The sequence below is a fragment of the Marmota monax genome, unplaced genomic scaffold (genome assembly GCF_021218885.2).
Source record: "Marmota monax isolate L192 unplaced genomic scaffold, Marmota_monax_Labrador192_F-V1.1 WCK01_AAM20220418_F8-fsc00006, whole genome shotgun sequence".
Classification (NCBI taxonomy): domain Eukaryota; kingdom Metazoa; phylum Chordata; class Mammalia; order Rodentia; family Sciuridae; genus Marmota; species Marmota monax.
This window is the reverse complement of record NW_026693712.1, coordinates 11,902,233-11,918,301: the sequence shown is the minus strand read 5'-3', so window position 1 is coordinate 11,918,301 and position 16,069 is coordinate 11,902,233. Positions and strand designations below refer to the sequence as shown.

At 40.5% G+C, this 16,069-nt stretch overlaps 1 protein-coding gene across 1 annotated transcript in view; it reads left to right on the top strand.

The window, feature by feature from the left end:
• Stk32a (serine/threonine kinase 32A) overlaps positions 1 to 12,772 on the top strand; it is a 123,535-nt gene extending 110,763 nt beyond the window's left edge. Inside the window, exons 9-13 of the mRNA XM_046460396.2 lie at positions 3,820 to 3,936; positions 6,537 to 6,662; positions 8,078 to 8,206; positions 8,841 to 8,905; positions 9,278 to 12,772. Of these exons, the coding sequence (XP_046316352.1) occupies positions 3,820 to 3,936; positions 6,537 to 6,662; positions 8,078 to 8,206; positions 8,841 to 8,905; positions 9,278 to 9,371 (531 nt within the window). The 3' untranslated portion in view covers positions 9,372 to 12,772. The remainder of the gene's footprint in view (positions 1 to 3,819; positions 3,937 to 6,536; positions 6,663 to 8,077; positions 8,207 to 8,840; positions 8,906 to 9,277) is intronic.
• The last annotated feature ends 3,297 nt before the right edge of the window (positions 12,773 to 16,069 follow it).

The following is a 16,069-nucleotide window of genomic DNA, read 5'->3' as shown; positions in this document are numbered from 1 at the left end:
CCTGTTCTTGAAGCATGCCTCGGGCTTTTTCATCTCTTCTTTCTTTGCCTATAAAGATATTTCTAAGACAAGTCCTCATCTTCTTAAAAAGTCACTCTTTATACATTTGGGAAATGCTAAATTGAATTTGAATAAAGTTAAAGATTTACATACAATGTGTACTCTCATTTCTATAAAAGGATGTGCTATTGAGCTACCTCAATTTTATGTGGGAATGGCCTTCTCCGGATCTCCTTGTATTAAAATCCTGCCCATACTTTATTGCCTATGACAAGTGGCACTTCCTCCAAAGGACCTTTCTGTGAGTTCTCCAACTAAACTGACCTGACTCTCTGTCAAATGTTTAGGTATTTTCTGTTATGACCTTTCTGAATTTAAGCTTCTTGGAAAAATACAGAAAACCACAAAAATGAAAGTAAGAAACCAGTATCATCCTAAAGGCAAAGAAAATTTACAGTTAAGAAATCAATCCCCCTTTGACCTTCAGACCCACCTTCAAGAATTAACAGTTTGTTATATTTACTCTCAAATCTTTTCTGTTCTCATAAGGATAATCTGTCTTCATATATGGAAATAGATATAATTTGTTGTTGTTACTTCACTGAATTTTTAATGAGTATGTATAAATTATACAGAATAATGGGTCTCATTTTGGCATATTTGTACATTCATAGAACATATTTTGATCATTTCCATCTCTCAGTAACAGAATCATGCTTCACCTTTCTGTTGAAATTTCTTATTTTTTCATATATAACATAAAATGTATAACTTTCTAGATCAGAACACCTAAACCTGTTTTACTTTTGGGGATTAAATTCATTTTGTAAATATATAGCTCTTAAAATTTTTTCCAGGTATATCTAGTTTTATGTCTTTGTGTCTTCTATAGATTGTTAATTTCCTAAAGGTGAGGAATATATCTTATGTAGTTCAGTATTATCCCAGCATTTAATTTTTGATAGATACATAATAAATGTGTATTGAATGAATGGAGTAACAAATCACTTCAGATCAATTTTGACACATTCTAGGAAACAACCACTGAGGAGGTTATATGTAATTATGTTTAAAATATAGCTAATCTGAAGAAAGGGAAATACTAGCATTTAATTACAAGTATCATCATCGCTAAACCTCAGAGGAAGTTTGATAAACAATGACTTCCTCCATATTTACAAATTCTTATTTACAGAAAAAGAAATACATACTTCAAAGAGAACATGTGCTTAAAAATGATTCCTGCAGTTTCTGAGCTGATGGCAGTCTTGGGGTCCCTTAACTATTAACCTGCTGCCCTGTCTCTAAGTCTCTTAGCTATCCCATTGCCAATGAAAGCCATGGATCCCTGGCTTGTATAGCTTCGTATTACCCATAAGGATTAATTTACAACAGGCATCTCCGCAGTTCTTGCATCAAAACTATACATCCTTCCCTGCAGCTCTTTATGTCTTGAACTCCCAAAATATGACTATAGTCAAAACATATCATTTACTTCTAACATTTTACTTTTCTATCTTGTTCATTCTTTGTACTCTCACCCTTAATGTATATGCTACCTTAAAATTGTTAGATCCTGCAATATGTCACAACTTTTACGTTTCTTATACATTGTATCCCATTTATTGAAATGTGTGTGTTTCTCTTTGTGTGTATGATCTATATAAGTATTTATGTATTTCTATATGTAGATTTTAGGCTGCTCCAACATAGAAATCACAAATCTCTTGCTCTGTATTGTATCTCCAATGCCCAACAGAGGAACTGGAAGATAGTAGGCTTTCAAAAAATATTTGTTAGATGAATAAATATGTATTTTTGGTAATTGATGAATTAAAATAAATTTTTAAAATTTAGAACTAGAAAAAATAAGTTAATGAATAAGATAAAGACAGTTTGATTTTTTTTTTTAATTTTGATCTGACAGGCCATGGAGATTATTTTAAAATGTGAAATTCAGTCATGTGGCCTTGTAAAGTAAATAAAGAAAATCATACACTTTTAAACTAGTTGCTTATGGCATTCATAGGTTAATTCATTCAAGGTTTTCAATTGTTTTGTTTTGTAGATGGCTAAGAGATAACAGGTTTAGAAACAACAATGAATTGAAATAAAGACAAAATTTAGGAAAAAGAAAAAAATCCATATACAAATTCATATAACCCTGGACTCTTTCATATGCTAAGCCTGGCTCAACTCCTGTGTTGTGGTGGATTGTGGATGAGTCCTGTGGAAGACCCTACATTGCCCTGAGGCTAGTAATAGCCAATAAATATTGGAAATGAAGCTTTTAGCACTTCTTTTCTGATATTGAGTTGAGATACTATTTCCCTATATTATTACTGAGACAAATGGCTTAGCTATGGTCCTTTTCTTTGTCTTGAGGGAAGGAAAAACTGTTGTAGTTGTTTTGAGACCTTACTTAAAAAGAATGAAAAGTTCCACCTACTCTTTCTCCTAGAGGTCACCTTCTGGCACTGCCTGGTTCCCAGAGTAATTAACGTTGACTTTTTATGAGTAGGATTAAGTCCTTCTTCACATCGTGGTTACTGAAGACTCATTTTGTCACTCACTATTCACATTTACATCTGCCCTTTTCTACACTTGTATCAGCAACAATAAAAACAGCTCTCCTGTGTTGTATCTAGTAGGTGTTTGCCACTCTATGGAGAACTTTACAGTATTATCTTCTCTGATTCCCCCAGAAATCTCATGAGGTGGTTCATTTTGCAGCTGAGGTATCTTCATGTTACAGATGAAGAAATTGGAATCCAGAAATTGAGTGGCAGAGTTTAGCCCCGGAATCCTGTGTTCTCCGTCCTTGAATTCTTTATTTCATTATATTATTTCTTAATACTGATTTACCACAGGGAAAAACATAACCTCTCCTTTCCCTCAGTTTAATTCATCAGTCCATAGTCATTTATTAAACATCTGGAAATGGCCAGGCAGGTGGTAAGTGTGTGTATACATACTAATTGTCCCACCATTAATCTAATGTGGAAATTTTGTTCGTTCGACAAACATGCATTAAACACCTGCTAGGTGCTAGGTCCCATGGACAAGAATGTGAATGTGTTATACTTCCTGTTTTCAGTTCACATAAAAGAGCTGAAATTCCAGTGTTGGTGAGTCCTTTATGAAATAGAGAAGTAAATATGGATAAATGCTGCCCTCTAGTGAGAGCTGTGCAAACCACAACAGATCCACAGTTCTATTTCTTTTCCCAGAGTTGAAACTATGGATGAACCTGGTTCTCCTGGAAATTGGAAAGGGGAAAAAAAGTTTATATATATATATAAATTGTTTTGCTTCATCATATAATTGGGGCTGAGGCTGATGGTTTCTGGGGAGCTTTCTGTCCTGAACTTCCTCATTATATTTAAAACAATTGAAAAGAAGGGCCTAGCAAAAATCTGGATTTCTTTATAATCAACTCTCATATAACTTTTTGAATTTTTTTAACTTTAGGCACATGCTCAGTAGTTTGTGTAAATACTCATATAAATTACCTTATAAGCCAGTTTCATCTCAGGGGCTGATTCATCTCATGAAATATTTTGTTTGGATCAGTGGAATCACCAACTTTTAAAATTTTGCGGTATTTCACAAGAAACCAGAAGTTTCTGGCTTCTCTTTTTTAAAAAGCGGAGGTCTAGCAAGGCTTGACCACATATGCCATGCCAACATGATCAACTGGATGGGGTGGTAATTGATACAGATATTTTATTGGTTGAAAACTTAGCTTGGAAATATTACACTATTTTTTTTTCTTTTGCCTGATAGAAATGAAGACTCTTCCTTCTTCTCTCCCTTTAGAGACCATATCATATTCGCTCCAGCGCATCCAGCAAGGAAATTGTGCACATGTTTGAGACGGCTATTGTGACTTACCCTTCTGCCTGGTCACAGGAAATGGTGTCACTTCTTAAAAAAGTAAGAAGGTTGGGGAGGGAAAAGTGATCAAATTATGTTATAGGCCACACCGAAAACCAGCATTCTACATAATTATCATGCACCCACAGAAAATGGTAAGAGAGAAGACTGCACGTCAAAAGGAAGTGAGCTTCTGGGTGACACGTCCCACACCTGCAGTCCCAGTGACTCAGGAGGCTGAGGCAGCAGGAAAAGCACGTTTGAGGCCATCCTGGCAACTTAGTGAGACTCTGTCTCAAAATAAAAGTTAAAACTAAAAAAAGAGTGTGTCCTGGGGACGTAACTCCACAGAATGCCCTGGGGTTCAATCCCAGAACCACTAAAAGAAAAAACAAACAAAAGCACGCTTTCCAGTTTAAGGTTTAAAAAGCTAGAATTTAACACTGGGACAGTCATTCACAATAATATACATTTCTAGAATGGTTGTTGCAGCTAACAGCTTTTAAATACATGATTTCATTAAGTCAGTCCACAAGTACCCTGGAGGTCTCAGAACCTATTCTGTCCAGAATAGAAATCTTGATCTCTGTATTTCTTGGACCTCTTCCAGTGTCCCCTCTCTCAGTGACTGGCCCCTTCCTACTCCATTTATGCAACCCAGCAACCAGGACTCATGCATCATCTCCCTGTCTAATCCATCACCAAGTTCTGAAATTTGACATTTTAATATTGTTTGAATCCTTTACTTTTCAACTCCACTCCTATTTTCCCAGTTTTGTCCTGCATGCTTTTGCCATTCCGTTCTGTCCTCCACTCTGCCATGTAGTGGTCTGTTCAAAGGACAGTGCAGTGTCTTCCCATTGCTCTTAGAATAAAGATCAAAATAATACACACAGTATAAAGGTACTAACTCTTGAGCCTTAGTTTGAACTGTTGTCCTTATCTTTCCCTATATATAAAACTGCTTTGGTTTTCTCCTTTTCCTTCACCTCCCCTTCCTTGGCCTCACATAACATTCTCCCCCTGACCACATGCCCTTTGCACATGCTCATCTCTCTTCCTGGAGCACTGCATCCAGTCGCAGTCCCTCCCACTTCATACCTGAGATTGCTAATACTCAACATGATTCATTGACTAGTTTTAGTTCATGCCTCCTATAGGTACATTATAATACCAGATATTAAGAGAAACATTTATAAATATTTATAGCAATTTGATGTTGCTGTAGTGTCTATGCACATGGCAAGTGGATCTGTCTCATTGAATAGGCTACAGGCTTGTTTAGTGGATGTTGAACTCTAGTTACAGGCTGTACATGGTGTGGAGCTGCACACTGGCTGGGCACAATGAGACCACATATTAGTTTGCATGGGTCAAAAATTAAAACAAGCAAGCAAACAAAAAACACTGGCCCTTCTACATAGTTGGAGAAACAGCTTCAGATCTTAGCTCAAATAGCACTTCCCTGGGGAGCCTGTCATTCATAGCATTTATGCAGTTTGAAATTACACGTACCATTAGTGTGATCCTTGGGTTAATGATTGTTCTCTCAAAAGCTTCATGGAGGTAGGGACCATGTCTGACTGTGTGCCATGGTATTTTCAGCATCTCCTGGCTGAAAATGTGGTATTTGAATGAATGAGGCCCATAGTTTTATTGGATTTTTAGGGCACCCATGTTCACCAAGAAGACTGAACATAATTATAGTAGGAGCTCAGTAGTGTATGATAAACAATTACACGAAACAGATGCTGAGGTGCCCAAGAGGATGTCGTGATTGCTGTTGTTGCTGTTTTTAAAGGAGAGAAAATTTCCCAGGTTGTGCTGGTAAGGGAAAGAGATTAAGGAGCTAAAGATTCCAAATCTGTGTCTCTTGTCTTTGAGATCAAGTTCCCTTTTTTAGAATAGGGACATTGCTACTACTAATATCAAAAGCAAAGAATGGAGGGGGGGTCATTTTTCATAGCAAATTATTTCTCAGTTGTAAGGCTGCCCCATGTCACCCCCAAATTACAGCCTGACTTTCCACAGTTGTCCTCTCCAGGAGCATTCCCAGGGGGAACTGACATTTCCCCTTTGAGCCACACTGTTGATGGAGTGGTTACCAGGGAAAATCTTCAACTCCAGTTATTAAACCCAGAAAGAACTATAACAGTAACCTAGCTACACCTTATCTATGCCACGTAATGGATATTGAATTTAATTGTAAAAACAGCTAAAATTTTTCGTGGGGAAAAATTTGTCTCACTTGTAAAAATGTGTGAACATTTACAACCTAATGTGAAAAACTTTTTATATTCATGTCCTTATTTAATCCCAGATACAGCATTATGAAATAAGCTGTTATCTCTTTATTACAGATTGGTAAACTGAGGTTGAGAAAACAAACATGCCATAGTTATTAAGTAGGAAAGTCAGGAATCAAAGATATGTTTGAATGAGTTGGAAGAGCTGTTTGTATTTGTTACATGGCAACCTGACTCCTAGTGTTGATTGTGACTCTACACTGTGGGTATTATTAGCATGTGGATTTAGAGAAGGGGGCATGACCTTGTCCCCTTCAGTCCTGTACTTGTCAACACTGAGAGGGGATTTGAGTGTATTCTTTGTCCCCCTGTTTTGACCTTCCTCATGATATTAATGTTTTATTCCATTGGCAGCTACTTGAACCTAATCCAGACCAACGATTTTCTCACTTGACGGACATTCAAAACTTCCCATATATGAATGACATGAACTGGGATGCGGTTTTGCAGAAGCGGCTCATTCCAGGATTTATTCCCAATGTGAGTCAATCCTAACAAGCCCACATAATTCCCATTCTGTTACATCATCACTCTGTGTGCCTGATCAGAAAGTCACACCAGTGTTGTAACAGAGCTCAAATATTTTTGTATGAGAAAACACATGCGGGGTAAGTTGGTCACCAAAAGTCACCTAGCAAGTGGCCAAGATGGATTCTAACCTAGGTCTGGTCACATCTGGGGATCTAGATCCTAAGCACTCTTTTTGCTGTACTTTTATTGGAAAGGATTTTTAGTCCCTCAAATAGTCATTTCCATGAATCTGCTAGTTGGGAAAAAAAAAAAGTTTTCTCTGACTTCAAAGATGTCCTCATAATTTGTGTCCAGAGAGATCTCTCAGAGGATTGAAAACTGTGGAGGTTACGGTGAGGAATTCATTGTTACCACTTGCCCCACCTTCTTTGCTAGTTTTATCTTGTGGATTTTTATTTTTTAAGGGATCAATAGCCAAAGAGAAATAATTCCCACTGAGTGAGTACCCGACCAAGGGACATCTGTGTCCCGTGACAGACTGCTGGTGAAAGCTTAGGCCGGGGCCCTAGTGAGGCCTCGACTTCTTCTCTCGGCCTGAGGCCTGAGTCACGTATTCAGTAACACACTCAGTTGTGGGGTTATTGGGAACAAGAATGGCCCCATGAGGGACTCAAAGAAACAACTCAGAGATTTTCATTATGGGCACGTGGGGATGTGACCTTGCGTGTGAACGGCTGGGCAGGCGTGTGCCAGTGAGAGGGTCAAGTGGAAGTGCAGAGAAGGGGAAGCACAGTGTGGTGGGATCCTGAGCATGGAAATCTCCACCTTATGGAGCAACAGAATAGGGAACTGAAGCTCCTACCTGTTGCCCTATAGCGTTTATGGGGCAGTTTGTGCCTGGCTGATGTGGACACGATGCAAGTCTGGGTACCACCTGTTGATTCTGTTCTTCTCTTAGCCACCTGTTGTCCTGAGATAAGCTCTTCGTCACAGTTCTCTGGCTCCTATGAAACTGAATCATTTGAGGCCATTATTAAAGGGTAGGTAGGGTCTCCTATTCAGAAGCCCTGATTTGGAAAACGTGGCCGGAGACCTAGGAAGTCAAAGAAGCCACTCTGGTGACTCTGATCTATAAGAACACACTTTGAGAGACCTGAAAGCTCAAACTGTAGAAAAATTATTTTAATTTCGTTTCCTTTGTTACTCCCTGAGAAGTAATTGGAAGTTTAGAAAAATAAATACAATATAAAGTCAAAGGATATGAAAAATGATGCTGGCAACGAATGATATAAAACTTGGAGTTGGAATCCGAGCTTATCATTCTTGGACTGCTGTTTAGGACCCGGTGTTTTCCTCCACGTGGGGTATGGTGTGTTTTTATGACACAGGAACGTGAGGACTAAGTCAACCTATCTCCCTTGTAGAGAGGCAGGCTGAATTGTGACCCTACCTTTGAACTCGAAGAAATGATTTTGGAGTCCAAACCCCTTCACAAGAAAAAGAAGCGTCTGGCAAAGAAGGAGAAGGAGATGAGGAAATGTGATTCCTCACAGGTGAGGAGGACCCCACCAAACCCAAGGTGATGGGCATCCCGTGATGACTGCTGTTCCTTTGAGAGCTGCTGTTGGGAGGTCAACTTGGCACCCTGATTTTGCCTGATGCAGAGGGACTTGTGACTGTCGTGAGGGAGGTATGACAGTGGCAACCAGCCTTCTGGCACCTCTGTGATCAGAAATGGCAATCAGTGATCAGAACAGAGATCCCCATATTTGGAGGACATAATCCTAATTTCCCACCATGGCTCCTGCACGCTGCATGCAGGCAGCTCCAGAAACATGGGCACAGCTCTGTGCCAGGGTGGAGGGTGGACAGCAGGTAGCTGCTACTGTGCTAAGAATTGAAACCCATAGTAATGATTACCATCTTACCACCCATGCCTTCCCTCAACATACCTGAACAACATACCCTCCATAGACCTTCATCAGACAGATTCTGCTAGGGCAGTTGGTTAGGTGGAGAGATCACTACTCTGCCATTTTCCAGCATCTTCCTCATATAGCTTCCATCTTGAAGCTACCCATGTACTTCTTAAATGTGGTTGAATAGAAACTCTGTAGGTTATTGGCTGTGAGGACCCTCATTCATCCGATAACTACACTCTATTGTTTTTCAATGTCCACCTTAAAGACATGCCTTCTTCAAGAGCACCTTGAGTCTGTCCGGAAGGAGTTCATAATTTTCAACAGAGAAAAGTAAGTAACTGCTGGGGGAACAACAGTTTAGAAAATGATGCTGTTTTAGCCAGACTCTGTTTGCAGAAACTCAATGTATTTTTAACACTTTTTATTTTTCCTAATGACAAAAACGATGCACATCTATTATAAAAATCTTGGAGAATTCAGGAGGCTTTTTATTTGTAAAAGAATTTTTCAATAGTAAATTATCCTCACATCGACTTTTTGTTCTTGGGAACTGCGGAGGAATTGGGATATAAATGCAAAGATATTTTAAGGTTTTCTCGACTCATACCTCTTTATAAATTGTTGATCTTTGTTATCATTTCAAAAGTTCAAACTTTTGGATTTCAAAGAATAAAACTCTCTCTCTCTCTCTTTTCCTTTAAGAGTTAAAAGAGACTTTAATAAAAGTCAAGCAAATCTAGCCTTGGAACAAACCAAAAAACCACAGGAAGAGGATGGCCACAATAACAACCTGTAAAGGCCTCTGCATCTTCTTCCTTACTTGGGACTTCTCAAGTTCTTGCCACCCCACACCTCATGATGTAGACAGTGTGACAATGACTATCCTGTGAAGCAGGCAGCATGCCATGGAAAGTCCTGGGCCTGAGCCCCTGGGATCTGACTTCACCACTGATTCACTGTGTGACTTTGAGCAAGTCATTTATCCACTTTCTGTGCTTCAGTTTATTCATCTAAAACAAGAGGGTTGTACTGGAGGACCTGCACCTTGCCTTTAGTGCTGCAATTGTTATTCTAAATGGCCTTTATCTTAAAGGGATATCTGCAGATTTATTTTTCCATTCCTCTGACTACACTGTGACAAATGAACATCGGACACAATGAGCCTCTTCAGAGCTGGAAAATTTCCTAAGACATCAGAATCCCAAAGACTGATTGGATAGAAATAAGGAATCCAAAGAGGAAGAAATTCATAGGGTCAGATAGAAGTAACAGGTGTATAGGACTTTCAGCAGAGTGCTGGGTCAGCTCCACATTGGTTTCTATCAGCTGGTAAGAGCCTACTGTGCACATGGCTCCCCAACTTCCTTTCAGTGAGATGATATTGGCACCTTGTAATCAGTGATGATGAGAGGATTTATGCCATGGGATGAGCAAATGCTACAAATCAGGGCACCTTTTTCCTTTTAACAAGCCAGTTGTTGAATAGTAGCACACCATTTGCCTTCTTCCAGTATGCATGTTCCTTGAGGGCTAATTGTCCTCTGAAGATTAGCAGAGCCTGCATCTGGATAGGATCAAGAACATCTTTACATGACAATGTTTACTTTATGTCTCAGTGAAGTCACACTGTACAGGGTGGTTATATAGTAAGTTAGAAGTGCATTTGGAAGATGTAAGACTTGCCTTTGAAAACCACCTTCATTACCCACAATATATGGGAAATATCTTCTCAATGAAGCCTAAGGAATGAGTTGCCATTCTGTAAAGAAACAAGTCACTCTTGTGCTCTTTATTTTTTGTTTCATTTTGGCTAATACGAGGTGAATTAAAATACTGAACATCTTTTATAGTCTAGAAATACCCTTAGGACAGTGGGATGCTCACCCATGTGAGAGGTCAAGTTCATGGAGACTCACCATGGGAACGGCAGGAACATGTTTTCTACCCTTAGGACGACTGAAAAATTGGCAGGCAGAAGTGCCTAATTATTTAAAATATTATTGGTTTCTCTTTTTCTTTACATTTTATCTATTTATTTGCCAAGTTTAATTCACCTAAGTTTGCATGTAACTCTACTGTGATGATATCTTTGCAGAACTATTTTTGGGTAGAGTCAAGGCTTTAGCAGGATTGTTTTCACGTCTCTGCTACTCAGATCATCTAAACCTTAGCTGCGAAGGGAGAGTAGGGCCTCACCAGTAACCTGGCAACCAGGAAGACCAGACTTGCACCCACTTGGGAAACCAGACAGGTGCAAATAGACTAGAGAAGTAAGAGACATGGCTGCATGCCTGCCTCACAGAGATTGCCAGAGGGGGGCTGCACGGGGGTGACTAAGCATGGGTAGGAAGCCAGAGCTGAACTACAGTTGAGTATTCATGGTTTTCTCCTCATTGAGTAATGGGCCCAGGATTTCTGGCACCGATATGAAATAGTGCCTCTCTGATTTGAGAACAACCATATTTTGGGTTAAAGAATCGAAATATAGCTCTTTTCCTCTTCCGTTCCTTTTCCCTCAGTTCCCATTCCTTATTTGTCTGCAATTTTGTTTTTCTCCAAACACTAGAAACTCAAAGCACTTGCTTGACCCACTTTCAGAGTGGAGGGTGGGTTGAAAAGAGCAACCACAAGAAGGCCACCAGATTCTGCTCACAGCTGGCCACCTCTGGCGAATCAGGAGCCAGGTGCACAGTTTCCAGCTTCCCTCTTACGGTTGTCTTTATTCAAACCCTGATGTGCCCTTGACTCACCTCTCCTGTCACCTGGGTCCTCCTCTGCATTCCCCCAAAGGAGAGGCTTTTCAGAAATGCTTACCAAAGGACAGTGGGACCAGGAGGCTCTCCATGATGGTGAGAACAGATCACGTGTGGGGCTGCACATCTGTATGATTTAAGGTAGGGTAGGAACCCATACAATCTCTGTAGCTTGAATCTCTACTTTCTATACCCAGAACACTGCAGTCGACTTTCCGAATCATGAACACACTGATAAGAAAGCTCAGTGCTGTCCAGATGACTGACATGCAGTGTGCTTCATATTAGAAAAGAAAAAGCACCGGGCTGGGTCTGTGGCTCAATGGTGGGTTTGAAACTTAGAACCATAGAAAACAAACAAGAAAAGGCACTGCATCTGATAGCATGAAGTAAGTCATTCTAACTGCCTCCTACCATGTGAATTTAAAGACAAGAAAAACTTTTCCAAAAACAAATTGTAAACCTTTCCCAAAGTTCTTATGGTGGTTGCTAGTTATGGAAATCAGATCCTTTAGTTTTATTCCATAATTTGGGCTAATAGTCAATTCCCCATTGAATGGAATATGTCTCATCTAGATTGGGAACGAGGCTCAGGGATGAGAATTTTAGAAACCTGCATCCTTTGGTTTGCCTTTCTGGAAGATTTTTCTCCAACAGCATCCTCCCTTACCTAAAGAGAGCATCTGAGGTATCCTAGCAGATTCTGAAGACCAGAGCATCCTTTTTCTAAAACTCCTACAAGGCAGCAGAGCCTCCAGCTCCAGGATATTCCGTGACCTCCCCTGAAGTGGGGCAGCCCAGCCCTGCAACCCTGATCGTGACCCTAATTCCATGGGAATAAATGCTCTGCTAATGACTAACACCCCCTCTGAAGCAGCACTAGTTTGGGCTAAGGTCATTGTGAGGGCAGCGTGAACTTCAAGCAGCACAGACCATTACAAGATTGATTATAATAATCTAATTAATTAGTGGCTAGGTTTCATCTGATAGGAAAATTTTAATCAGAAATGACTCAATTTTCTGTCATTATAGTCCTAGATTGGATGGGTGAATACATAATTAGGAAGAAAGAGCATTAATGTAGCTATTAATTCGTCAGTGTTGCAGCTTTTGGCTGGTGTAGAAACGCCAGGGGTTCAGCTCTTCGGAGGCTGAACCAAAAGGCTTGGAATGCATTGTGAGTTTGTTTCAGTCCCGGTATTTGTCCATAGAAAATCCTGTTTCCTACTTTTGTCCACCTGTGGTTATTGTTTATTACAAGCTCAGTGTGTGTCTGGCTGATATTAAACATTGATGTGAAAAATACACACTTTGGTTTTCTGTGCTTTTGTGAACCAATGGCTGATCTGGCAGCCCTCGAATGAGAAAAAATTGCTTCTGTTGAGCTGTAGCATGTGCAATGTCACTGTGCCTGCATGTATTAAAATGTCTTATGTAACAGTAAGCCATTGACCTTTCTTTGTCACTTCTGTGTTTGTGTGTGTTTGTTTTCCCAAAAGAGAGTATCAGGGTGCCTAAATTTACCTGCTCTTACTTCCATTTCTTGTTGTGAGGAAGGTCCCCTAACAGAGAGGAGCTGGTGTTAGAAATGATGTTCTGTTACTCAGGAACACAGCACATCTTAACTGATCCACATATACAAAAATAAAAACACCTGATTCCTTTAATATGCACACTTCAGGGAACACAGTCCAGAATTCTAACTTCTGCCTTTCACCCTGTCTCAAGTTCACAGATAGCTCATGCATCTTTTCTCAGCATCCTGTCCCATTGCACACCTGAAGGCAGCTGGTGGATGTTCCAAATCCTATAATTTGGGACAGGAAGGTAACAGGCACCTATGAACTCTTGCAGCTAAGAGCAACTTCTGGCAATGAGAGAGTAAAGGAGTTTTCCATTACCTCCCAAATTCACAATAAGTCAGTGGTCAGCAGCCAGTCAACCACTGACTCCAGGCAATTCTTGTGGACTCTCAAGTCCTGCATCCTGAGAACCCTATTGTCAGGTCATATTAAGTGTCCTGCTGTGCTGTTCTCAACAGCCAGCTGAACAAGGGGCAAGGTCTAGAACCTTTTGGATTTTTAAGTATGTGTTGTCACCTTTGCATGTTGCTTTGTCCCTTTTGTCTTCACCATCTCTTGCACATGGTTGGTATCCCTGTTGTGATGGGTTGGTGTTAGGAGAGTTGATTCCAGAAGGTTCCTTGGAACCAGAGGGCCTTGTTTTTACGCTTCAGTGTTTTCATTCCCACCTGATTAGATGTGACTCTGCCACTGAATACCTCTGGCCTACAGAGGTGTGAAAATGTTGATGTATCTTTCCCCAGCTCCTCTGAAAGCCACCTCATTCCTTTTGGAGTCCTGCACCCTAAGTTCATTGTAAGTGTTGACTGTTCCCTTTAAACCCGCTCAAATCCTTAGAAAAGCTCACTCATTCCTTGGTCAGGAGCAAGGAGAGGTGTTCCACCATTCCTGAGTTTGAGCCATTGCATGACACTATAGACCAAAGTTTATTGAACATCAAACTGGGAGCCTCGGTGGTAAAATAACTCTGGTATGTTCAGAGTAGCTTTGAATCTGGTTTCTGAGCTTCTGTGTTAAAAGGTACACTCACTTTGTGCTCCTGTATCAAAAGCATTGTCCTACCAAACCAAGAGGGATTCATCACATGCAAAAGCAATTCATTAGAAATTACCATCCCCAGGGCTCCCATTTCCTCCCCCACCTATCCCAGCTTACAACCAGACCCATCTTTGGGTTAAACATTCATGCCTTGCAGGCTTGAGAGTGAGGCCAGAGCCTTCCCAGCATGTATCCCCTTTTCTGGCATGACAAATACTGGAATCCACATGGTTTAGGTGACTCAGGGGCTGGGCATGTGACCAGGTGTGGGCAATTAATCCAATATGCGTTTCTGGCCAAGTGACTGGTTCATGGCACACATGTGATCCAACCAGACCAATCAGAGTCAACCTCTTCTGAACTGCTGAGGGAAACCGCCTCCTTCCTCTGAGGTTACTAAGAGGTAAAACAAAAGCTTGGGGCTGCTGATGACCAGCTTTGCCCCCTCATGGAAAGAGCTTTAGTCAGAAGGAAGCACCCACTCAAGCCAGGCAGGGCCAAGGTGGAGAGGCAGCATTCAGATGTCAGCCTTCAGCACTTCCCCCAGCCAGGCTTGAGTCTGCCCATCCCTGGACTTTTCTGTTGCAGTAGATTTTGAAATTCCTCCTTTCAACCCTCCACCCTCATGCCCTTCTGCAAGTGTCACCTTTCCAGTGAAAACATGAGCTGCACACATTAGAACTGGATTCAGCAGGGTTTCCCCACAAGGGTTTGGCACAATCAGTTTGGTGGGAGGTGAAAAGATGATACAGGGTATCATTAGTAGTCAAAAGGTTTGAGAGCCCTGATTTGGACAAGGCTTTGTTTATTTGTTTGTTTTGGGGGGTGGTGTTTATTTGCTGTGCTGGGGATGGACCGCAGAGCTTTGTGCATGTGAGGCAAGTGGTCATCTACTGAGCTTCACCCCAACCCTGGAAAAAGTTTTAAAGCCTCCTCCATCATAGGATTTCTCAGCCTTCAACTTGTGGTATGTACCTTCCTGTTCTCCTAGGAGTAGACACAGCAAATAATCCTTTCAAGCACTCATTTGACCCCTGAGATCAGTTTGCTAAAGAATATACTTTGGCATATGCTTAGTTGGTGTTTTTAATCAAAATCTAGTTTTCTCAAAAGAAGTGGAGCATGCTTAGAAAGCAAGCTAATATCGAGGATTTAAGGGATGATAAAATAATAATAATAATAATAATAATAATAATAATAATACCCACAAAACAACCCTTTTAGGTTCTGTCCAGGACTCTGCCAGGTTAATTCTCCATGGTGATGCCTTTTACACTGATACTGACTCTGATGGTCCATAAAAAAAAATTTCATCATTTGCTAAAGTTACAATAATGTCATCAAATTCTGTGGCCCAAACTAACGACTCAGTGAAAAGATAAGACACACATTTTTTTTTTCCTCCAGATAACTCTGTTTTTGTCAGACCTGCCTGGCTGACTAACCATTTCAGTCTTATTGTGCAATTCTAACGTAGTAGATAGAAAGACACATCACACACAGAAGGGTCCTGGAAAACAATGTTGGTAATTTTATAATTATTTTAATAACCAGGTTTACATTAACAGTCACTTGATGAATTTTTTTTTCTTTTTCTTTTTTGTCTTTAATCTCAGCTAATTCAATACACAGTTTTCTTCACGGTTCAAACCAAACAGCTCTTCACGTTCCAGAGCTGCCTCACAGCTAGCACAGATCACAGGGAGATTTACTGTCTGTCCATATCCACCAGGCACAGGACTGAACACCCACACACCATTTCTCAAAGGGGGAGCTTATGAGGAACACTGGCTGCTCAGAATAGCCCGTGAGCGCAACTGGGACTCAAGCTGGGGTTATGCAGGGGAGAAGGCCTGGGAGTCTTGTGGCAAGAACCAAGATTGGGAACCATACATCCTATTGAAGGGGTATCTCAGGGTGAGCAAAATGGAGTCCAGGCTAAGGATTCAGGCCTTGTGAGAATGACTCTCTGGGTATAGTCATAAAGCAAAAGGCCAAAGGATGACTGGATTTTGAAAAAAGCCATTTTCAGGTTAACTATAATCCTACTAGTTTTAGGAAACTTAGGAGAAAAAGAAACATTCATACTAGGGTAGCTGATTCAACAGTTCCATAGATAT